General features: G+C 39.2%; 2 protein-coding genes across 2 annotated transcripts; one reads left to right on the forward strand and one right to left on the reverse strand.

Moving 5' to 3' along the window:
- The first annotated feature begins 6,163 nt into the window (after positions 1–6,163).
- LOC113545894 (keratin, type II cytoskeletal 8) lies at positions 6,164–10,479 on the forward strand. The gene is made up of 9 exons (XM_026945547.3): positions 6,164–6,746; positions 7,919–8,127; positions 8,215–8,275; positions 8,368–8,463; positions 8,547–8,711; positions 8,805–8,930; positions 9,019–9,239; positions 9,323–9,381; positions 9,474–10,479. The coding sequence occupies exons 1-9, from the start codon at positions 6,294–6,296 to the stop codon at positions 9,653–9,655; spliced, it is 1,572 nt and encodes a 523-aa protein (XP_026801348.1). The 5' UTR covers positions 6,164–6,293; the 3' UTR covers positions 9,656–10,479.
- A 1,835-nt stretch (positions 10,480–12,314) lies between these two features.
- On the reverse strand, positions 12,315–19,886 carry si:dkey-195m11.11 (uncharacterized). Its single transcript, XM_026945451.3, has 8 exons — positions 19,756–19,886; positions 19,439–19,483; positions 16,916–17,218; positions 15,327–15,641; positions 14,935–15,246; positions 14,340–14,458; positions 14,081–14,258; positions 12,315–12,672 (listed from the first exon to the last, which is right to left on the reverse strand). Exons 1-8 carry the CDS (start codon positions 19,775–19,777, stop codon positions 12,467–12,469), a joined length of 1,500 nt encoding a protein of 499 aa, XP_026801252.3. The 5' UTR covers positions 19,778–19,886; the 3' UTR covers positions 12,315–12,466.
- Positions 19,887–24,497: the final 4,611 nt, after the last annotated feature.

Consider the following 24,497-nt stretch of genomic DNA (forward strand, 5'->3'; position numbering starts at 1 on the left):
TTGGGTCTGTGCCAAACTCAGAGAGAACTAAAGTAACAATTCAAGTTCATCTGTCAGTCAACCTGTCCGCTAAATCCATCATCGTAAATCCAGCACACACACAAACACACAAACACACACACACACACACACACACACACACACACACACACACACACGCTTTCTCACTCAAGTTTCGTAAAGTTACATAAAGCAGCTCCACCAATCAGAGGCGAGTGAAATGCGGCCTCAAAATGATGCACATATAAAGACATGTACAATTTTGTGCATTATGATTGGTCTGGTTTAGAGGTGTGCCTCAGGACTCGGATCACGCAGGACAGGAGTAGAGACGTGACAACCGAAGGTGATTCTAGAGCAGTGGTCCAACCCTATTCCTGGAGATCTACCTTTTTGAAGACTTTATGGCTCCAACCACAACCACCTGACCATCTAATCATTGCCTTAAGAAGCTCTTGATCAGCTGAAGCAGGTGTGTTAGATTTTGGTTGGAGATGAAACCTGCAGGAAGGTAGATCTCAAGGAAGAGGGATGATGACCACTGTTCTAGAGACTGTGACGAACCCAGGCAGGAAAATGCAAAGGAACCCTTCTGGCATTTTTTCTTCTTTATTGCCATTATGTCCGAGATACCTGTATAAAGGCTAACTGTGTGAAAGTGTTAGCATTGCATTCTGCTACAATTCAAAAACCACGGTTACACTTTAGTAAAGTGTTGGCATTTATACTCTGATTATACATTAAAACACTGAGCTATCAAGAGAATTTGAGCAAAATATAGACCAAGAAATCTAGCTAAATAATTAGCATTCTCCTATCTAGCTACTTGCTTGCCAAAAAAATGATCTTGAGTGAGTGTTATGTTTCCCTACGGCTTAGCCCATAGGTGTCATCCTTAATTATTTCATTATTAGATTATCGCATTATCACTTATCACAGTTCTGTTTTCTCTTTTCCTCCTTTTCTTGTTTTCTCTTTCCTTCCTGGCTTCCAAAAAGCTAAGTTCTCTTCATTTAAAAAAGCATGCTAATTCAAATAAACTTACACATGCTAGTGAGATAGCGCCTCCTTTAAGGGTTCCTGGTGTAGCATTGTAAATAACCCATCGGAGGCTTTGTGGGAGTTCTGCACTTTGAGATTTGAGATTTTTTAAGGATTTAGTGTCAGCCTTCACAGGGACCTCCTCAAAACTCGGTGGACATCATCTAGAGTTTCAGTATGTTTAAGACTCAATCCGTATCTTTAAACATATCACTCGACTGGTACCCCTTTCTTTTGTTCCTTTAATATGTACACTATAAGGTGAAAAGTATGTGCACCCCCGACCATCAAACCCAAATGTGGGTCTTCACCAAACTGTTGCCACAAAGACTGAAGCACACATTTGTATAGAACGTCTCTGTGTGCTGTAGCTTTACAGTTTCCCTTCACTGAAACTAAGAGACTCAAACCTGCTCCAGCATGACAATGCCCCTGTGCACAAAGCGAGCTCCATGAAGACATGTGTGAAGGTTGGAGCGGAAGAACTCGAGTGTCCTGCACAGAGCCCTGACCTCAACCCCACTGAACACCTTTGGGATGAACTGGAACACCGACTGAACCCCAGACCTCCTCGACATCCCAACATCAGCGCCTGACCTCACTAATGCTCTTGTAGCTGAATGAACACAAATCCCCACAGCCACGCTCCAACATCTAGTGGAAAGCTTCCCAGAAGAGTGGAGCTCATTATAACAGCAAACACACGGGGAATAAATCTGGAATGAGACATTCAACAAGCACATATGGGTGTGATGGTCAGGGGTGCACATACTTTTTTTGGCCACATAGTGTATGTTTCACCCGGAAATGTGGGTATAGTGACCTTTCAGAAAGATTTAAGTGACATAATTGGACCATAATTACCTTTTAGAGTGAAGTTAAATAAAGATCTCTGCATGCACCTTTCCAGAAAAAGGTGTACGCTTGAAGGTACAACTCCAGCAACAAGGAAAGGTACAGTTAGTACCTTTTTTTTTTTGAAAGTGTACACACCTTGTCTGTTTGTGGTTACTGATAATGAATAATGAATTACTGAATAATAAACAAGAATTTTATGGTTTAAAATTGAAAGTTGTCACACCTTCTTCACCTACTCTGTGTTTACTTCTGTATTCATTGTTGTGTTGCATTTCATGTTTAATCCGAATCCAATGCACTGAATTGGAAAATTCACAAAATTTACGAGAATACCTGTTTTTGTGTTTGCGCTTGAAAAATTTGTTTTTTCACCGTAGGAAGTTAATTGGCATGGGGGTGCTCTTTTTTTTTTTTTAAACCCTAGGGGGTTTGTTATGCTGTAAGTATGAAATATGAAAAACATGCAGAATGACTGATGTGGCTGATGTTCGATTATAACAGCAAGATGCCGTAGTGATTGAACATTTGTGTAAATTTCTCAATATGAGATTATTACTTTAAAAAAATATATGACTATTATTATCATTATTATTATTACTACACAAAGACATATTTCCAGAACAGGTAAATAATAAGCATTACATTCTTTACATTTTTACAAGTAAATCAAACATTTAAAGCGATGCATGATGAAGAATGCTCTGATGGGTGTGAACGCTTAACGCAACAGAGAGAGCTGAGGAATTCGTCTCTACGGTGGACACCTGGTCGGACGACATTTCTCACTCGAGTAATCATACCTATGCAATTAAACCTCGGATAAAACTTTCACCAGCGTGGTCAATAACGATCCAAAAAACTCTGCAGCTTTTGAACCTTACTTCTGTATTTTTTTTTTTTTTTTTTTTGATCAAAATGAACAGCTTGGTGATGAAACCACTCACTGACCTTTCTCAATGATTAATGATTATCAAGACTGTAATTTTTAAGGTCACATCAAATTACAGTGCAATTTCACATCAACTGTTAGCTACTATTACACACACACACACACACACACTTTATCAGTTTCATAATTTGTATCTGCAACCAATATTCAGAAAATATTCTGTAGATTCTCAGTACTCAAAAATACCTTATAATGCACTTTATTCCCACTTTCCTCATTCACACACTTGACTAGCAGTACACACACGTTTGTCCTTGTGAGGACCTTCCATTGACCTAATTATTATCGCAGCTAATTAATGCATGCTACACTTAATTCTAACCCTAACCTTAATCTCAGTGATTGCAGTCAAGGAAAAAGTTACACACGTAGAGGTTACACCCATACATATTTTGCATTATTTTCATTAATGTGTCAGTGCCACTTTTACAGAAAAGTCACAAGAACTTCATATGTGAAATCTTTTAGTCACCTCACGTTGTGTTTCACACATGTAGTGCACGTTTTTAATTTATTGCATGTTTATATATAATTTAATATATTAATTTATTGCATGTTTTTGAGTTCACATGAGCACATGTTTTTCACTTGATGACTATCCCAACCCCCACACACAGATTTCAGTTCAGATTGCGTTCAGTGTAAAGGTGTAACCTTGCTCTCAGATATGAGTGTCTGTGCAGAAGGACAGGTGTGATGATCTCACCCCTCTCTCTCTCTCTCTCTCTCTCTCTCTCTCTCTTTCTCTCTCTCTCTCTCTCTCTCTCTCTCTCTCCCCCTCTCTCCACACTGACCTGAGGAGCCAGTCGAGACTCGCAGCTTCAGCCTCAACCCCTGTGTTTACTCATCATAAAATAAAAAGACTCAGCCAAGAGGAGCAAGAGGAGACTCGACACAAACACGTTCATCACCACACACATTTCACAATGAGAGCACAAAAAGTGACTCACTGTCTCTCATTTCACACCTTTCAGATCTTTACTGAGATCATGAGAGAAAGTTTTCTCCTCATTTACTCCTTAGTAGTAACATGCATCAACACACAAGTAACTACGCCCACTAGTGGAGCACCCCTTACAGAAAGCTTGCATGATCCACATGGGAAATTTACATGTCTTTTAGACACATGGTATGTTTCACATATTTTCACATCTAGCTGGTGGAACATGACAAAGTGTTGACTTGGCCTCCATATTCCCCAGATCTCAATCCGATCGAACATCGGTGGGACGTGCTGGACAAACAAAGTCCGATCCATGGAGGCCCCACCTCGCAACTTACAGGACTTAAAGGATCTGCTGCTAACGTCTTGGTTCCAGATACCACACACACCTTCAGAGGTCTTGTAGGGTCCATGCCTCGACACGTCACAGTCAGAGCTGTTTTGGTGGCACAAGAAGGATCTACACAATATTAAGCAGGTGGTTTTAATGTTATAACACAGTCTCATCCAGAAATTCAGATTGTGCAGAATCTAGTGTTGTAATCAAGACCACCATTGTTAAGACCAAGACCAGGACTTGCTAAGATCAAGTCAAGACTGAGTCTTAAGCATGTCGAGGCCAAGTCAGCATCAAGTCCAAAAGAAAGCAAGACCACATCGAGATTATACAGGAAGCTGGTTTCATTCATGCATTGCACCCTTAATTCATCTGTTTTCTAGAAGCAATGACTTCTTGTCAAACTTTGTGCACAGAAAAAAAGACAGCACAAATTTAAAAAAAATAATTTTTTACTAACTCAAAAGTTGAGATCAAGACCATATTTAGTGAAACCAAAGCCCAAGATCGAGACATGTCCAAGTCAGTCCAGAATTCTAGTCAGTACTGAGTCCTACAGCACTACTCAGGTCGCTGTTACCCCCTGATGGTGTTCCTCAAGCTCTTGGATGAAGAAGAGTAAAATGGAGGGGTGTAGAAAGTTGAAAGCAGGCCTATATATATGTCCTGAGATTAATTCATTTTCATGGTGTGCACATGTAATTAAATATCACTCACATAATCACATATGAAAAGCTGTATGTGAGTTTGGAGGGTCTGTACGTTTATTTACCCCTTTAATATCTAAGAAATCGCATCAGCACACACACACACACACACACACACACACACACACACAGCCCTCCACAGTTCCTAATCCATTCTATGATAAGTGCATTAAAATAAATGCATTAAAAATGACAGTAACAAAAAAAAAAAAAAAAATGACAGTGTTTTTTATCATGCAGAAAAGTGTGCATGTCTATTTAACACTATAACTCTAACGCTTATACAATATTTATATTTCATACTGTAACTTTATGATCACATTATAGACGTCCTCAGATTTTACATCACATATTGAACATAAATACTATGAAAGAAAAAAGACATGAAATGTGTCATTTTAATGCAAAAATCAATCAAAACAGTAAATAACATGATAGAAGGCAGTTGCAGTGCAATGCAAAAAATAGTGCAAAAACCTCTAATTTTTAAAGATTTTAAGGCATGTTGATATTTCAAGTAGTGTAAAAGTGCATCGTGTTTTAAAGCGTTAAATGAAGCAGCGTGTCTGGAAACGTTTAGTGTTTTCATCACTGTAAGGATGACTAAAGTATATATATATATATTTCATTGTAACTGAGAGATCATGTACCGTTATCACAGTAAATATCAGTCCAGGAGATAAAAGATGTTAGATGACCGCATGCAAATTTCACCACTTGTGCACAAAAGATTTTGTTCAGGATGGAAAGCAACTAAAATAATAGTAATGCAACTTTTTTTCCTGCTTCTGTCCTTTGATGCACATTTTACAGCATGTTGATATTTCACACTAGTTGATAAAGGTCTTGAATTGTTAATTGATGCAGCGTCTCTGGAAACATTTGAACGTTTTTACAGTGTTTCTGCAGTCGCTCTACAGTGGCTAGAGCTCATGGAAAAAAGTCATTCATAAGTGTAAGAGGAGCACTGCACTGCCCCACCCTGCTGAACAGAGCAAAGGGTGAACTCATAGTCTCCTTCTGCTTCTGCTCTGACTTTCACCCAACCAACCAGAGTCACAGACGCAGCACCACCCACTGGCATGTGTTTATGGCCGCATTCCTTTTTTTCTTTTTTTTTTTTAATGTGCTAAAAAGTACAAGTGGAATCCCGCTTCTCTGCTTGTCTTGTGTGTTTCTCTGTGCCTGTGCTTGCAGCGAGGCCTGAGGCAGGGTGTAACTCTTCTTATCTTTCCACTCTCACTCTATACCTGTTTGACAGGTAGGGTGTGTCTGAGAACGGGCCGTCCCTCCAGCAGGCAGTGTGATCGTATAAAAGGAAGAAGCCAGCAGCAGAACAGCACACAGAGGGACTTCGACTCTCCTTTGTGAGTGACCTCCTCCTACTCCTCCACTCAGCTCTTCTGCAAGCTCTCGAGCACTTTCTCTATCTCGCCTCTCCACCACCAGACACCAGCCATGACGTCAAGCATCAAAACCATGAAGAAGACCTACTCCAGCCAGTCGGCCTTCGCCGTCCCGGTCGGCTCCAGCCGGTCGAGCATAGTAACGAGCACACGTCGCTCTGGTGTTGGCTCTGGGTTCGGCGGTGGCGCCAGCTACAGCTTCAGCAGCAGCAGCATTGGTGGAGGTGCTGGAGGACTGGGTGGAGGCTATGGAATTGGGTATGGCGGCGGTGCTGGTTTCGGCGGTGGCCTTGGTGCCGGCTTCGGTGGCGGCCTTGGTGGCGGCTTCGGCGGTGGCTCTGCTGCAGGTGGCTTCATCGCACCACCCATCACCGCTGTGACAGTGAACCAGAGCCTGCTGCAGCCACTCAACCTGGAGATTGACCCCAGCATCCAGGCCGTCCGCACTCAGGAGAAAGAGCAGATCAAGACCCTCAACAACCGCTTCGCTTCTTTCATTGACAAGGTGAGACTCGCTCAACCTCAACTTTCATCTCCTTTAAAATTTCACTAGTGACTCGTTTTCATAATGCATTTTATAACTCCACCAAAAGTTCTTTTTTGCTGAATCATATTAATGTCTTCACTGTCTCTTCCTCCAACATTTCCGTTCTACTTTGCACTCTGACGTGTCACCAGGAAGGGCTTTTGATTATTTTCCCTTTTACTTACTAGCTATAAAAAAACAAACAGCCAGTTGTATCCAGGTTTGTTGCAGGATTGCACCAATAACCATCGTACATGTAGGCTATAAATCAACACCACAGCTGTGTGTGTGTGCATGTGTGTGTGTGTGTGTGAAAAGAGTTTTTGTTTGTTAACTAGCCAAACAGAGAGAGTGTGGACAGAGGACACACCTAAATATCTGCTGAGCACAAAGTCAGCACACAAACACACACACCTGTATTTTATGTGGCTATGGGAAACAGTGTGACTCGCAGAAGTTATCTGAGTTGTAGACATTACACACCCACACACAGGCAAACACACACACACACACACACACACATACTGAGTCCTTAATGCTTAACATGCAAAGCTTTTTACAAATGCATGTGAAGTCTGAAGTCTAAATGGAACGTTAAAGCACATGATATTTATTAAACACAGCTTTCTCTAAGCAGCTGACGATGAGCTTGTAAAAAAAAGTCAGGCGACGTGGACAGGGTGTGTTTCACATTAGTGCGTGACCCATCATCCGCCTGCATGAGGGTGTGGTCGGTAAACCTGCCTGTCTCATCTGTGTTATATGGGTCCATCTGTGCAGCGATGCAGGTCTAGGCATAGCCCCAGGCGAAGAGGGCTTTTTTTTTTTTTTTTAACTTACCCTCCCTTCAGGAGATCATGGTTCATGTCTCATGGACACACCCTGTTAGTCTACTCTTTTTCACTCCCTTCCTCTCCCTCCTTCACCCCACCCTGTGGAAAAATTCATGGTTGGGATGACTCACAGGGCATTTATGATACCTCACAATAATCCAGGAGGAAACATAAAAGCCGGAGAAGAACAAAAGAGCAATACAAGCCAACACAATTACAAATTTCCTTCACACATTTTCCCAACATGCAGCTTTAGTGAAAGTTTTCAGAGAATGAAAGAATTAAAGCCTGTTTTTTTTCCTCCTCATTCCCTCATAGGTACGCTTCCTGGAGCAGCAGAACAAAATGTTGGAGACCAAGTGGAGCCTCCTGCAGGAACAGACCACCACCCGCTCCAACATTGACGCCATGTTTGAGGCCTACATCGCCAACCTGCGCAGACAACTGGATGGCCTGGGCAACGAGAAGATCAAGCTGGAGGGAGAGCTGAAGAACATGCAGAATCTTGTTGAGGACTTCAAGAGGAAGTAAGAAAACGCCAGGAAAATTTTCATGGTAATAGTGTGAATATTCCAAAAGTTATCCACATTTACATTGTTCTTCTCTCTTTGCAGGTATGAGGATGAGATCAACAAGCGTGCTGCTGCTGAAAACGAGTTTGTCCTCCTGAAGAAGGTACTGAAATCATACTGAATTTTTATTGAACATTTTAAGATGTTACTCAGCCAAGGATGAAAATGAAAGCTCATCTCTGCTGATCTTCTCAGGATGTTGACGCAGCCTACATGAACAAGATTGAACTCGAGGCCAAGGTCGATGCTCTCCAGGATGAAATCAACTTCCTCAGGGCAGTCTACGAGGCTGTAAGTGACTTGTATTCTTTAAACTTTTTTTTCACTTCAGTGTTGTTGTCTATTGAAAAACCTGACCAGAATGATCTTTGCAGGAGCTGCGTGAGCTGCAGTCTCAGATCAAGGACACTTCAGTCGTTGTGGAGATGGACAACAGCAGGAACCTGGACATGGACGCCATTGTGAATGAAGTCCGCGCTCAGTACGAGGATATCGCCAACCGCAGCCGTGCTGAGGCCGAGAGCTGGTACAAACAGAAGGTGGGTGATTTGTGAAGAAGTGTTTCTTGCTTGCTCATGACTTCCAGAATCCTGGAAATTTGGAAATTTGATGTTTCTCAATATCTTTTTCAGTTTGAGGAGTTGCAGACCTCTGCTGGTAGCTACGGTGAGGACCTGCGCTCTACAAAGGCTGAGATCGCTGATCTGAATAGAATGATCGCCCGCCTGCAGAACGAGATCGAGGCCGTCAAGGGACAGGTAGCTGCGAAAGAAGTTATTTTGTCTTAAATGGATTCAATTTCTTAGAAAAGATCCTAACTTTAACTCTCGATCTTTTAATTTTCAGCGTGCCAACCTGGAGGCCCAGATTGCTGAGGCAGAGGAGCGTGGTGAGTTGGCCGTGAAGGATGCCAAGCTCCGCATCAAGGAACTGGAGGAGGCTCTCCAGAGAGCTAAGCAGGACATGGCCAGGCAGGTGCGTGAATACCAGGAGCTCATGAACGTCAAGCTGGCTCTGGACATCGAGATCGCCACCTACAGGAAACTTCTGGAGGGAGAGGAGACCAGGTAAGCAGCTTTTGGTCTTCTGTGATTCATGTGATGTACAGAAGATTTTGGAATGAACTAATCTTGATCATGTTTCTTCTCAGACTCTCTTCTGGTGGAGCCACTGCCACCATCCACGTGCAGCAGACCTCTGGAGGCGGCGGTAAGTGAATTCCCCTTCCAAACAAGAGTGTCTACTCATATTTATTTGCTTATTCTCTTGTTGATCTGACATCCTGAAACTCTCTTATACAGGATTCTCCTCTGGCTCTGGATTCGGCTACGGAGGCGGAGTATCAAGCGGATTCGGAGGAGGATACGGCATTGGAGGTGGCATTGGAGGTGGCATTGGAGGTGGCATTGGAGGTAGCATTAGCGGTGGCACAACCATCAGCAAAACCTCCGTGAAAAGCATTAGTAGCCAGAGGCGCTACTAAGCAGAAGCTTCCCAACTTCATTTCCCTGCACCGTCATCAACAACACATCAATGGTGCTAAAATGCTAGCAACAAGCCCAACCCGAACCATCCACCTGTTTTCTGAATGCTGTTTTTTTCCACTAGATAAAAAGATTAGGAAGATATTTTAAGGGATAGAGGTTAACTGATGACGCCAAGAAACCAAGAAGAATGTAAAGGGAAATGCCTGATTCTCTTTAACCCTGCTGAAAGTTCTTTATTTTCTGCACTGATATGTTCTGTTGAAAAGGAAGACTAGATAGGTATAAGGATTAAAAAGACCGACGCTGTTTGTTAAAACTGAAGCCACTGAAGCCAATCTTAGAACAGGAATGCGAGTGTTAATGCGACAGTGGGTGAGAGATTTTCCCATCGTGATGGAAGTTTTCGGCCACCACAAACCTGCTTCCGGTGATAAACAGAATCGCTGTATTTGTTAATGATGGATATGTAAGTTTACACTGTGAGCAGATCTGTTTTGGCGTAAACTGCATCACCTGTGGGTTCCTGACGATGATTCCTCTCCACACCATCTGCCTTTTCACTTGCTAATTCGGCAGCTGTTTGCTAACTTACATTATAAACCAACTAAACAAGCTTTTGTCCTCCTCATAGGCTCAACTTTGCTTCTAGGGTACAATTGAGGATTGCAATCCCTCGCTCTCAGGCTGTCCCAGATCTGTTTTCATTTTTTCTCAGACAAAAAAAAGTAAACAAAAGCAGACGATAGGACCAGGTTTATTGTTTGTGAATTGACTTTGTGACACCATTAAAACCTGAATGCAATAAATCTGAGAACTATAATTACTGTGTGTGGCTTTTCATTCCTACGATCAATGCACTACATGATACCTTTTTAAAAAACAAACAAATTACAGGTAAAAATGTATATTTCAAAATAAAAGTCAGTAGATGTTTTTACCTAAACTAAAATATAATCCTTGTATAAAAGTAACGGTGATACAGATCCATCTTTTGATACACTGACAAAGTGAGAAAAAACTTTACAAATAAAAACTTATATCTGAAAATAAAACTAAAAATACTTTTTTATTTAGCAAATCTTTTAAGTAACTAAAATACAATCCAGGCACAAAGTTAACGGCAATACCAACAACATTCATGCATCATTCACACATTCACTCATTCAAGACGTTCCATGAAACTTATTCTTAATTTGAAATAAAATAAAAATCAAAAGATTCACGTCTCTTCTACAGATTCTACAGTAGCTAGAATCAGGAAGGTCATGTAATTATAATAAAAATAACTTGCTATGTTAAAATATATCCGCTAGATTTAACTGGTACTGTACAGGACTAATGTAGAAAAGTCATGATAGTTTTATATAATTTTTATGCAGTATTTTAAGTTCATTAAACTTCTTTTGCTGCTATATTTAAGTTAATCATTCAGAAAATGTGCTGACCAACAATTTCAGGCAAAGGTATCTCATCTCAGGGTCCATTTGTGTTCCTCAAAGATCAGTTCTTGGTTAACTTTTGTTCTCCTTAAATACTAAATTGGGTTGAGTGATAAGATCTCACGTCTTCTTTTATTAGCTTATTATCTACTCCTGGAGCGCAGCATAAACAGACACTTGGAAGCTGCTGCTAACATTGATAACACTGATACACTCCGCTCAGGAAGAATCATGTGACAGAAAACAGAAAGCTGTTGGTTACAGGGGTGATGTGACACGCTTGGTACATTTGATCGTTTGCTGTCAAATGGAAAATGAAAGCAGGGATAAATCAGCATGAAAATCACAAATGCACAACAGTGTTTGCACGCCTGTCTTCGTTAAAAAAATATCTCAAGGTTGCATTTTGCTGCTAAATAAGTAATGGCATTAAGAACAATCTATTATAAGCATGATATTTTGTAATAATAATAATAATAATAATAATAATAATAATAATAATAATAATAATAATTTGGGAAATAGACATACAGTTCTGTGCAAAAGTCTTAGGCACATGTAAAGAAATGCTGTAGAGCAATGACACCTTCAGAAATAATGAAATTAAATGTTTCTACATTAAAAAAATAATGAAATATATGAAACAAAAAATAAATGAAACAAAGTCAGTATTTAATGTGACGATCCTTCACTTTAAATAAATAAAGCAGTATCTGAGGTGCAGTGTGTGCAGTTTTATAAGGAAATGAGCTGGAAGTGTTACTGAGCATCTTGCAGAAGCAGCCACAGTTCTTCTGGAGACTTTGACTGTCGACTCGCTTCTTATTTCTGCAGCGAAACCCAGCAGCCTTCATTATGTTTTTATCTGAAAAGTGTCTCTTATGGAATCTGCTGCTTTCTTTACTGACATACAAACATTTTTCTGTAACGTTTCATTTTGTGCTGGAAAACTAATGTTTGGAATCTAAAAGGTTTTTGTACTGAATCAATAATGCTGTATGTTCAAAGTGACCTCATCAGTCAATATCACAATATTATAAACTTAAATGACTGTGAATTTGTGATGCAACTTCCTGTTGAACAAGGATAGAATATCCCAAATATATCATATAAATCATTAAGGTGAATGTGTTCAGGTGACAGGAAACAAAATGGACATTTTTCATAACAGGTAATGGACAATGAAAAAATTTTTAAGAATATATTTGACACACAATTTGCAAAAATGAGGTTTAATTAATTTTTTACAATTATTTAGGTGGTTGTAAAGAAAACATTGCCTCTGATTAAAACATCTTTTCCCTTTATATACAGATTTATAAATGTTAATATCCCTGAGATGTTGATCATTACTCGTGGAATTGTGCACTACTCTTGCGGGATATTTGCCCCTGTGCTCTCCGGCGCCCCCTGTGGTGGAGTTGTGGTGCTGCCCCTCGGCGATGATTCCGGCTCAGTGTCTTGCACGTCTGATTCTCTGGCACGATAAACACAGACGTATACAAATATAACTATACCTAAGACCGTGGTGATGACGCCTCCAGCGACTGCTCCAGGAGGTGGAGGATTATAAACTGCAGAAAGACACGGAGAACAAGGGGAAGAGCTTTGCATAAGAACATTTATAATATTTATAACATTATATAGCATAACAGAACATATGACTTCTCTCATGAAGAAACTACGAAAGAGATGAAAGAGAAATTAGAACCATGGTATTAGTAAAAATGTGAATTTTTAAAAAAATTTTGAGCCGTTACTATGGAAACGATAACGTATTAGAACGAGCGCATTAATATAAACCTGTCATTTATATGATGTTACACCTGGAACTCCTTTTTTCCGAGCCGTGCTGTTATACAGAAATAATACACAGCTTCAGATTTGAGAATTCAGCCATGCTTTGGTTTAAATATATTACATTATATTATATTATATTTCAGTTTAGTTACAATTATTTCAGCCCTGGTGCTTAAGATCGTCTTGACCGATAGGGAGAGAGAGAGAGAGAGAGAGAGAGAGAGAGAGAGAGATCAATGTGATGCTCAGTTCACCATTTAATAATGATCTTTGTGCTGTGTTGAACAAATATCAGCATGTGAAATCTTCACTTTGTGTGTAACGGTGTTCTTTATCAGTATGTGAGAGAAGACATTTCCCTTTCCACAGAAATATAACTGAAGACTTGATTAATGTTTGATTTGTTCCTTTGCAGTGTCGGCTTGTCCACAGGGGGGGGGTCGAGCGGAGCCGTTCAACAAACATTAATCTTCATAAAGTCTATATTCACGACTGTACACATTTTAAATCCCGTTTAAAAAATGAATTACCTCTTTCGTGTGACCAACAATTTTAAAAATTGTGCTTTTGGACAGATATAAGCTGATGATGTTCTTTGATTTGCTTGCCTTTCTAGCAGCATGCTCACTGCCTCAGTTAGAGTTATTATTAAACCTAGTGGTCAAAAATGGGAACTGCAACAAGCGCTAATAAATAGAGGCCCATTGGGACAGGAATCACGCTGCCCTGTGCTTGAGGGAGGAGCCGCGAACCGGACAGTCAGTGACAGAGTCACAGGTTTTTACGCCAAATTGAATTAGTTTAAAAATACTCCACTCGTTTTATCGCAAAACTTTAAACGAATCTAATAAATTTCTATAAACAAAGGCACAGTGTGAGTGCAGACAGTGTGTCTATGATGTATAGAATCATTTCTATTATAAGGTGTATTGCAAAGATGGGGAGAAGGAAAGGGGGATTATGGCGTGAATGATGTGTACATCAGAAATGCGTGTGCACTACAGTGACCCGTTTCCCAGGTTTTTCTTTTCCATTGCCTGAAGTTTTGCGCTAGTTTCAGGTCTTTTGTGTTGTTATTGGGTTGGAAGTTAGGCTGAACCCTGGCAAAGACACCTGCTGTGTCAAACACAGTTAAAGAAATGTAGGTCTGAATTGGGGGAATAGTGTGGAAATGGTACGTACTGTAGATGCCTATCACATTGCTGTTTTCCGTCCTGTACAGTTTGGATGATCCTGGATGTACGTAGCAGGCGTACTTTCCCTCAGGCACTGGGTCACGTAACGTCATGGTCTTTCTGTTTCCGGGTAAGGCTGTTGTGGTGGAAAGGTCCTGTCCGTTGTGTGTGAAGGTGATGTAAGCCTGGAAAAGGAATCAGTTTATATTATACTGTGTGAATACTAAGACCAGATCAAATGTTCTTAGGAAAACTGACTTACTTACATAATCATTTATGGACGATTGAAAAATGCACCCGAGGGTCACAGACTCTTCAGTCCTGACGTAAACCCATGAAGAAGTATCACGTTCTGACAGAGAAAGCGTTGGAGGAGGAAGGGCGTCTGCCAGACATCAGGAGCAAAAATTCAGAAAGTATTGAAATGTTATTATGTTTTAAACATACAATACATAAAACAATAAATAATGTTGTAGGAATATTTATAAAAGGCATTTACAAATGTTCTCAGAACATCGAGGAAACTCGGCAGATTGAATGCTTCCAGAACAAAAGGCTCATACAGCTATGCCATTCAGAAAACTTTGCCAAACTCATTTGTAACTTTTTGCGCAAAATTATTTATACAAAAATTTAGTTACAAAGATTAAGGCTAGGATTGAGGACCAGGTTAACGTCTATGCCTGTTCTTACAACTTTATTTGTATGATATCAAACTAAAAAACCTAACATTATGGAAACATTTGTTCTAAACAGTCCCAGCATTGACGTAGAACATGTGATGTTTATAAAAATCTATTAGAAATATTTAAAATGGTCTGTTGATGCCACATACTCAGTGTGTCCTGGTGTGTGTCTAACCTGAGCAGATGATTTTGAGTGTTCCTTGGTCACAAAAATCTGCTGAACCTATAGGACACTCTGCAATCTTCTTCTCGTTTCCTGTGCAATTTGGTGTTCCTATAGCGTTGTAAGCTTTAAAACCAAGCCTGTCGTAGTCTATCGCAGGTCCACAGCCTAGCTCTCGGCATATGATGCTAGCCACGAGCATAGAGTCGTAGAATTTGGACACAAAACAAAGGGGTCTCCAGCCATCTCTCACTTTGAGAAACGCCTCTCCATAACAGGTCCCTGAATCAGAATTTTTGGGAACCAGATGAACCGAGAGCTCGTCTGGAGTAAAAGAGCACTCACATTAGAATTTCATTAATGAATTATACTGACTCACTGGTGATTTGGAGCTTTGTTGGTACCTGGCATGGCTGTAAGGATTTTGGATCTGGAGCGCAAGGTTCTCCCATTGAGGAACACTTCCATTTCACACATAAACTCGTAGGTTTCTCCGGCGTTTGTTCGAGTGACCGCGGCTCCCCATTCTCCTGGAGCGAGAACACGTGATCCGATGTATTGGAAGGATTCATTGCCGTGACGGAGCGGAAGGAGACGGTCATACACATTCAGTGTGGTGTTTTTGTAGCCAATCTGTGGTGTCTCACACTGCATGGTGTACTTCCCCCCCACAGGAAACACGGGTGGAAACAGAACCGCAATGGGGTCGGACAGAGCAGCTAGAAGACAGAGGAACAGAAGGTGAGAGATTTTTAAGCAGCTTTTGAGATATTTAAAATTCAAATAAATCAGATTCAAGCCTCAGATATAACAGATTTAGTTCCTGAAATTGTTCCTGTTGTTTTACAGAACGTTCACGAACGCTCCTACAACATTACTACAACATTTCTACATGCACCAACATTACCAAGATGTTAGAAAATAAATTGAATTAGTTTTAGACTAATTTTTTTAGAGATTGTCTAACATGTCTACTCTTAAATTGTAATAAAAAAAACTCTCAAAACTCAACAGAAAAATGTTTATTTTACTGTTTTTGTTTTTTTGACCATTGCGTTATTTGAAACTTTATAAACCTTATAAACCACACTCACTAACGTGAAAACACAATAAACCACACTGTATTTTTTTACATGTTCATTCTTATCACTAAATGGAAGTATACTGCAGAAAATGTTCATTGTTTTTGCATTTTTTTGTCATGTTGTACTGAAAAGTGTCATTAAAGATTTGTGTTTTCTCGATTAAACGATAAATAAATGATTTTCTGATTAACTTTTCTGTAAAAGTGTTCTCTTTAGAGTCTCGGTGAAATAAATATCACAAATCTACCACCTTACAAAGACTAGATGTTCTGCAGATTTATGCATATGATGTATAATATAATAAGAAAAGCCCTTATTTGAGTAAATACATATAATTTTAAAAAGATGTATGGTATTTAATACATTTTAAAAAATGTAAAGCAAGGAGCACATCTATTATCCAAATAAAAAGCCACAAGCTTATACATGTGCATATAATTATGTATGGTTTCGTGTAGCCTGTTTTATGTTGTCTGTCTGTATAATTGTTATATAAATAATTAATAGGCCTAGTGACACTGGATCAGTCACTTCTCGTATAATCTTGTATGTGTTGGGGTTCCTACCTTTTTAAAGATGGGAATTTATTGAGTGCCGTTAGTGGTCACTGGATCTCTTGTAATGATTTTGACACAGACAAGGCTGTGTCTTGGTGCGTTGGTGACTTTTTACATGCCTCAAAATAAAAGCCTTTTAACCGCAAATATCCACCACTTGGTTTTGAAATCTTTGCTCTGACAACAGTGTGATGAGCCAATTTCCCTTTTTTTTGCTGGCATGTATTATATTTTCTTGACTAAAAAATAATAAATGATTTCCCAACTAACTTTTCTGTCAAGATTTATTGGAAGGCCACTCTGAGTCACTCATGGAGGCATTTCCCATATCAGTTTCAGTTCATTACTCACATATGGTTATGTTGATGGCTTCACTGAACTGAGACAGGGCTTTGGTCACGGTATTTCTGTACCAGCAGACGAAAGCCTTCTCAATCTCAGGCCTCACAAAGAGCGTGAAGATCACCGGACTATGCCTTGTAAGGGTATAGGACAGCAAGGAACTGTTTGTGGCATCAAGCGAAGAGAGGTGCACCTCTGCAGGCATCTTTGCCCCGCTTGGAATTGTGCATGTCATGTCCACGGACGAGTACAGCTTAATGGCACTCTGGTTCACACCATAATTAAATGAAAGAGTCGGAGCTGGGAGAAGTTCTGGAAGAGAAGAGAAGAAAGAGAGAGAGAGAGAGAGAGAGAGAGAATGAAAGAAAACTGTTCTCTTATCTATTGTCATTTCTACATAACCACAAACCACAGAAGTAGAAAATAATTACAGTGAAATGTAATTTTTATTTAAAGTTCATCATTAAATCTAAAACTACAGTTAGACTCTGTCACAGACGTGTGTGTCTGTGGACGTCATTCCATGTTGGTTGTTGATTTTTTTTCTGTTTATTTATCTGTATTTTGGAATTATTTGATTTTCCCTTGCGCTGAAATCCTGCTTATTCTCTTTATGTGGATTCTTACTATTCGTCGCTCTGTTCCAGTGTGTTCTGACTCGATCGGTCACGCCATAAGAGGAGTGGATATCATGTACGCGAGAAAACAGACAAGTGCTAGTCCTAGTCATGTGAAGACCCTTCATCATACTGTTAGCTAAGTGACCTGAGTTTTTAAGTAAACGCCTCTGAGAGCTTGCTGAGTTGTGTGACAAGGCCGAGACTGAACGCCAAACTGCACTCTTTGTATTTCTCCATCTGAAGAACTTATGCAAACAAAATTCATCTGCTGTGAAGATCCTGTCTCCAGATTTATTCTGTCCCTGTTTGTATTGGCTGAAACGTAATTCAGGTGTGAAAGTCAACAGTATTTTGTGTATTTTTCTTTCCTTGTGAAGGTGTGATGAAGTGGAGTTACTGTTACCACCGTGAAGTTGATTATTTTCCTCTAACAGCACGTCCCCAAGTGTTTTACTCCTCTAATACCGCAACAATTTACCAACGATTACAATTCTTTATTTATTATTTAAGAACAACACATGATACTTTTTATCAATTTATAGTTACTTTTAATGTTCATGAAACAGGTTAGTTCCTGTTGTCACTTACGTTATAGCAGCTATAAACAGTCGTTCCCTCACCAGCCTCTCTTTATTCTCTCTCTTCAAGTTAATAAGACAAAAAAATTGTCATGTTACTGAGAAACCGCAAAGAAGCGTAAACTCCTCTGTCCTGAAGATGTCAGAAAACTTAAAATTACAGCTTTACCTCTGACTGTTACAAAGCGCTGACACTGGAGACTCCTTCCATCAATGTTAAATAAACATCTTCTTACAGAAAACTTCACCATATCAACAATTACACACATTTTTTTAATCTGTTTATTATCAGCGGCGCATCTGCTGTACGAGTCGCTGATAATAATGAATGTGCTGTTGCTATAGAAACGATAACGTATTAGAGCGAGCGCATTAATATAAACCTGCACTACTGTCAGAGCTGCTGTTATAGAAAACTAATCAACACCTTCTGACCAATCAGAGTCCAGAATTAAACATTGCTCTTGTGTAACTTTAATTTTATATATTTCTATTAAAATTATTAAAAGATATAATTAAAACCTATAGTAAATACTATAAGAACCTTATAAGAATTTAATCTTATGGTAAATTGTGATTTACATCACTGTAACAGAAATGTACTATTTTTCAGTATAAGTGTAATTGTTGATTAAAAAAAGAAAGAAATATTCTTGAACCAAAAAACAAACAAATCTGTAAAGTTCAGAATAAAACCTTTCCTTACAGAGTCAGATTTTATAACAAGGGTTAACTCTACACTACGGCTGTTATAAATATAAACCCCTTACACTCCTGGGTAAAAAAAAATGGACAAATATGAAGCTTTTAATGTTTTAAGAACAAATGATTGGTGAGGAAATGAGCAGGAATGAAGCAGATGCACTCCTGAGAGCTCCTGTGCCTCCACTCGCTGGTTTCCTTTTGCTGTTTGGGGAAAAGCTAGAAACAGCGAAACTCACTTCTATAATCTTCTTGTACACAGAATCATGATAATGATTAAAATGTTTGGTGTAAAATTCAAACTAACACATGTCTGGGTGTACAAACTTCTCCAAAAATATCTTCTGGGATTTTCTTTCTTAATAGATTAGTGATTATTTGGTTTTCTGCCGCACCTGATGCAGCTCATCAAGAGCCACGAGACTTAAACATTTAAAGAAATTAAAGAGAAAAGCTCTCGTATACTGAGCTCCTTCATCTCTCTGTTTCATTCCTGCTCATTTCCTGACCAGTGGTTTGCTGTTACGATCATTAAAAGATTGATATTTTACTATTTTGAGCTTGGCTCATTTTTTTTGCCCAGGAGTGAACATACAGAAATAGTTTTTAAGGGTTTCTGATGTTAGACTCACCCTGAGACTCGGCCAGCTGAACAGCAAACACAGTCAAACACAGCACTAGGAAGTGGGAGAAATACAGAACATTCACACACACGACTAAACACTCGGGTTTAAATAAGTTATAAAAAGGAAATTATTTTTTATTGTCATCTGGAGCAAAACAATAAACAGCACCATATTGTATATATATATATATATATATATATATATATATATATATATATATATATATATATATATATATATATATATTTAAAAATAATTAACTATAGGCTAAATTATAAACTTTGGACTGGATAAAAAATAAAAAAAAAAAGCTGGATATTTACCTGTGAGCTTGTAGAGAGTCATTTTGCCGGCCGAAGGGGTTGAAAGTGAGAGACGGTAGAGGTGTTAAAGGAGCTTGCTACACATGAGCTTGCTTAAAACATGAAACTTCTCTCTGGTGAAAGTGTCTTTACCACAGAACAGGATGTTCAGTGTCCCAAATGCTTAGTCAACTATAAAATGTACGAGTAATGGACGGACATAAAGGAATCTTAAAACGTTCTGTCAATAGTTTTTAATAAAATAAAGGCAGGTTTGTGTCATTTACTGATATTTAATGACATTTAAACAATCTTTATATGCTCTGTACTGGAACATATATAAATAGATATTCAGTAAATTATACATTAAAACCTTTTAAAACAGGAGTGATGTGTCTCCTGTATGTCTGTGCTTTAATAATGATAATAATAATAATAATAATAATAATAATAATTAGTTACAAATCCACACACTGGTTCTTTGTCAACTATGTTCATGTCTGTTTTAATTTTACACTGAATCGACCTTTTTCAGTTTCTCCACTCCTTGCTCCGTGCTATTGAGGAGTTTAGGCCACTATGAGTCTCCAGAACAGCTTCAGTGGTGTAGATGCTACATCTCTGTGGAATCATACTGGTGTGAAGGAGAACTGTTCTTCTAAAAGAGCTTCTCTCAGTTGGTTTTATGATGTTGATGATGATGATGATGATAATGATGATGATGGAGATCACTGCCTAACATGTTGCTCTTTCTCTCAGCTGGTTTTGTGATGATGATGATGATGATGTTGATGATGTTTATGATGAAGATGATGATGATGATGATGATGATGGAGATCACTGCCTAACATGTTGCTCCTTCTCTCAGCTGGTTTTGTGATGATGATGATGATGATGTTGATGATGTTTATGATGAAGATGATGATGATGATGATGATGATGGAGATCACTGCCTAACATGTTGCTCCTTCTCTCAGCTGGTTTTGTGATGAAGATAATGAAGATGATGATGATGATGATGATGATGATGATGATGGAGATCACTGCCTAACATGTTGCTCTTTCTCTCAGCTGGTTTTGTGGTGATGATGATGATGATGTTTATGATGATGATGATGATGATGATGATGATGGAGATCACTGCCTTACATGTTGCTCCTTCTCTCAGCTGGTTTTGTGGTGATGATGATGATGATGTTTATGATGATGATGATGATGATGATGATGATGGAGATCACTGCCTTACATGTTGCTCCTTCTCTCAGCTGGTTTTGTGGTGATGATGATGATGATGTTTATGATGATGATGATGATGATGATGGAGATCACTGCCTTACATGTTGCTCCTTCTCTCAGCTGGTTTTGTGATGATGATGATGATGATGTTGATGATGTTTATGATGATGATGATGATGATGATGGAGATCACTGACTTACATGTCGCTCCTTCTCTCAGCTGGTTTTGTGATGAAGATGATGATGACAATGATGATGATGATGATGATGATGATCTAAGTTTTCCTGCATGGTTGAGATGTGGTGAGTGTAAAGGTAAAGGCCAGAGCATGTGGGGACTGTGGATGGAGGCGGAGTCATCCTGGAAAGAGACCACACCCATCAGGATAAACACGTTTCATCAGACAGCAGCGTAATGCTTCACTCTATAAAACCTGTATGTCACTTTATAGTGGTTCAGTGCAGACCTCATGTGAAATGTTTCTCAACTTGTTTTTACACTTGAGCTCCATGAACTTTGATGTAGAACTGTGATAAAGGCTGGATCATTTTCTCAGCTATTAATAAAAAAACATTAGAAACTAATCTCTACATCTGATCCATCATTGTGCTGGCTCTGTGTTTTTGCCTATCCCAGTTCCGCTGAAGTGCATTTTTTTCCCTGTGCATTAATGTCACTCATCTCTGGTGCTGTTCTATCTGTTTTAACATCTTTCATCAACATTCCTTCAAACTCAGGCCTTAAATCTGATTTACTGGAACCTTATCGGCTCATCTCTTTATTTATTCATCTCTCATCTCACTTCTCTAGATGAAGTATTTGATAAACTCGTAATCTTGCCACGCTAAACATTCCTGCTGGAAAGCACTCCAGTAATTCTAGCAATTTAATCAGCTGTGTGTCTTTTTCCCTGCGCTTGTTCTAGTACATTATCGTTTCTATAGTAACAGCGTGTTCGCAGGAACGTGCACAGTAGACGCTCCACTAATTATAAATGGATTAAAAACGTGTGTAATTGTTGATACAATGAAATTTTCTGTAAGGAGATGTTTATTTAACGTTGATGGAAGGAGTCTCCAGTGTCAGGGCTTTGTAACAGTCAGAGGTAAAGCTGTAACTTTACGTTTTACGACATCTTCAGGACAGAGGAGGAGTTTACGCTTCTTTGCAGTTTCTCAGCTGCGTTTTTTTTTCTTATTAACTTGAAGAGAGAGAAAAAAGAGCTGCTGGTGAGGGAACGACTGTTTATAGCTGCTATAACGTCAGCGAGAATTTGTTTCACTGATGTTCCACAACATTAAATGTAAATATAAGTGGATAAAAAATGTAACATGTCATTGTTTAATTAATTAAAGAAACTGTATATATTCAGTAATCACTGTAATTCGTATGGACACAGTAATGGGCGGTAAATCACTGTGGTATAAGAGGAATAAAACACTTCACTTCATCACACAGTGTTTCACAATAACACACATAGTTTTTATTACTGACTTGACTTTACAATGATTTTAGGAAACTGGGCTCGGAACTGGCTTTTATAGAGTTTAATTGTAAAATAAGCTCATGAATAAAAAATAAAACTAGTTTATGTTCATGTAAACCTAAAAAAAAACCTTAGTTGAGGAAACTAACCTCTGTGCAATCTGTTACTTTCCACCATTGACTAAATTACAACACTAATGTTGTTTTACTTCCTCGTTTCATTGTTGCATCACAGGATGAGGACGAGGCAGAAATCACAGCACACAGCTGTACCACATGCGCTCTCTCTCAACTCTCTCAACTCTGAGCCTGTGCAGATGTGTGGTGTTTTTTAGCAATAGGCAAGGGTCAAAGGTCACAGGTCAGAAAATAACTTGCCCTGCTTTTACCTGGGTGCCATAAAAACTCCAGGTCAAACTTCTCGAGCATAAGATCACTTTGGAAGTCAAAGTTTGAACCGAGATCTACCTCACTATTCAGTATGTGGCCAAAAGAAACAAAAAGTCCACTGTGAGTAACGCCATTTTACTTTACTAACAGTAAACAGTACAGGAGTCAATCATCACACTGAGGACAGGAACAGGCCCAGGCTCTGGACCACGCAGCACGCTGTTAATCACCATTTTTATATCCTCATCTTTGTTTTTAAAATCTTGGAATAAAGTGACATCATCGCCTCTTATAAAACCTCACTGTCGCTGAAGGGGCGGGGCTTGTTGTGCTCGGCCAGGAGCTGGCTGACACGGACTGAAGCCTCAGTAGCAGCTTTAGCTCTCTCTGTGGGTTTTGTGAAAAGTGATTGCTGCGGTTTTCAAACCAGTTTTAACTCTTGAATTCTTTTCTCTTGTATTTTGCTCTTGGGTGGGAATGAATCCTGGAATTTTGGTGTGAAAGCGCTCTTCATTATCCCTTTTTGAAAACACTAAACCCTGGTGACACGGCAAGCAGGCAGTCTTTTCTTTCACCAAAGAATCTGAAGGCGATTGAGCTTTTTCTGTTGCTGCCCCTAAGCTCTGGAAATGTCTACCTTTTAACATCAGGTCTTCTCCAACACTGAGTGTTTTTAAAGTTAGTCTTAAGACTTATTTTTATTCTTTAGCTTTTGATTCATTTAAATGCGTTGTTGTTATTGTTGTCTTTGTCACCATTTTCTTTGGATATTATATTTCTTATTGTAAAGCACATTGAGTTGACTTGACTTGACTTGATCGCTGTAAAAGCGAATTAGTTTTTCCCATTCGGCATGATAATGATATATTTTCTCCTTCTTTTGTTGCTCAGCCATGTTTCCTGAACAGAGTTCGCTCACTGACAGTGCAAGTATGGAGATAACTTTAGCTAGCTACACAGCTTAACAACCGTAAACCGTGATCTGCAAAGGTAACCTAATTCCACAAGTGTTATTGGCCAGAAGTAATGTATTTCTTGGGCTACTCCGCATCCATGCAGCTGCACACCACCAAATAAACATGTAGCGGTATTCGCATCAAGCCTGCTGGCGGATATTTAACCATTGCATGCTTTTTTAATTTAAAAAATGTGATAATTGACACCAGGTTGATGGCCACTGCTCTAGAGACTGTTGTGTGTGAAAATTCCCAGGAGATCAACAGTTTCTGAAATACTCTGTGAACTCTCTGTGACCTCTTATAACACATTATAGCCCTCAGCAAATCAGTGACATCACGAATATCTTTATGGCATCTCTTCTGTATTATAATCTTAGCTTTTAATTCCATTTAATCACGACTTAAAGGGAAATCATGAGCCTCTGTGGTTACTCAGAAAAACATAACAAAATTGAGCCAACTACATTTAATGACTGTAGAATGATCCAGTTCATGAGCACAAACATGTGCAGCTGTTTAAATCCTGCTAAACCGGTGTCCCTAAAATCATAAACAACAATAGCCTGCACACACACACACACACACACACACATGTCTGTGTTTAGCTATTTTAATCATGCAGACAGTCTTGATAAAATCAGATCATCCCACCTGAGACAATGTAGCTCCGACTTGCCTGTCACGTTTCACTG

This window comes from Pangasianodon hypophthalmus, chromosome 2, assembly GCF_027358585.1.
Source record: "Pangasianodon hypophthalmus isolate fPanHyp1 chromosome 2, fPanHyp1.pri, whole genome shotgun sequence".
In the NCBI taxonomy this organism is placed as follows: Eukaryota; Metazoa; Chordata; class Actinopteri; order Siluriformes; family Pangasiidae; genus Pangasianodon; species Pangasianodon hypophthalmus.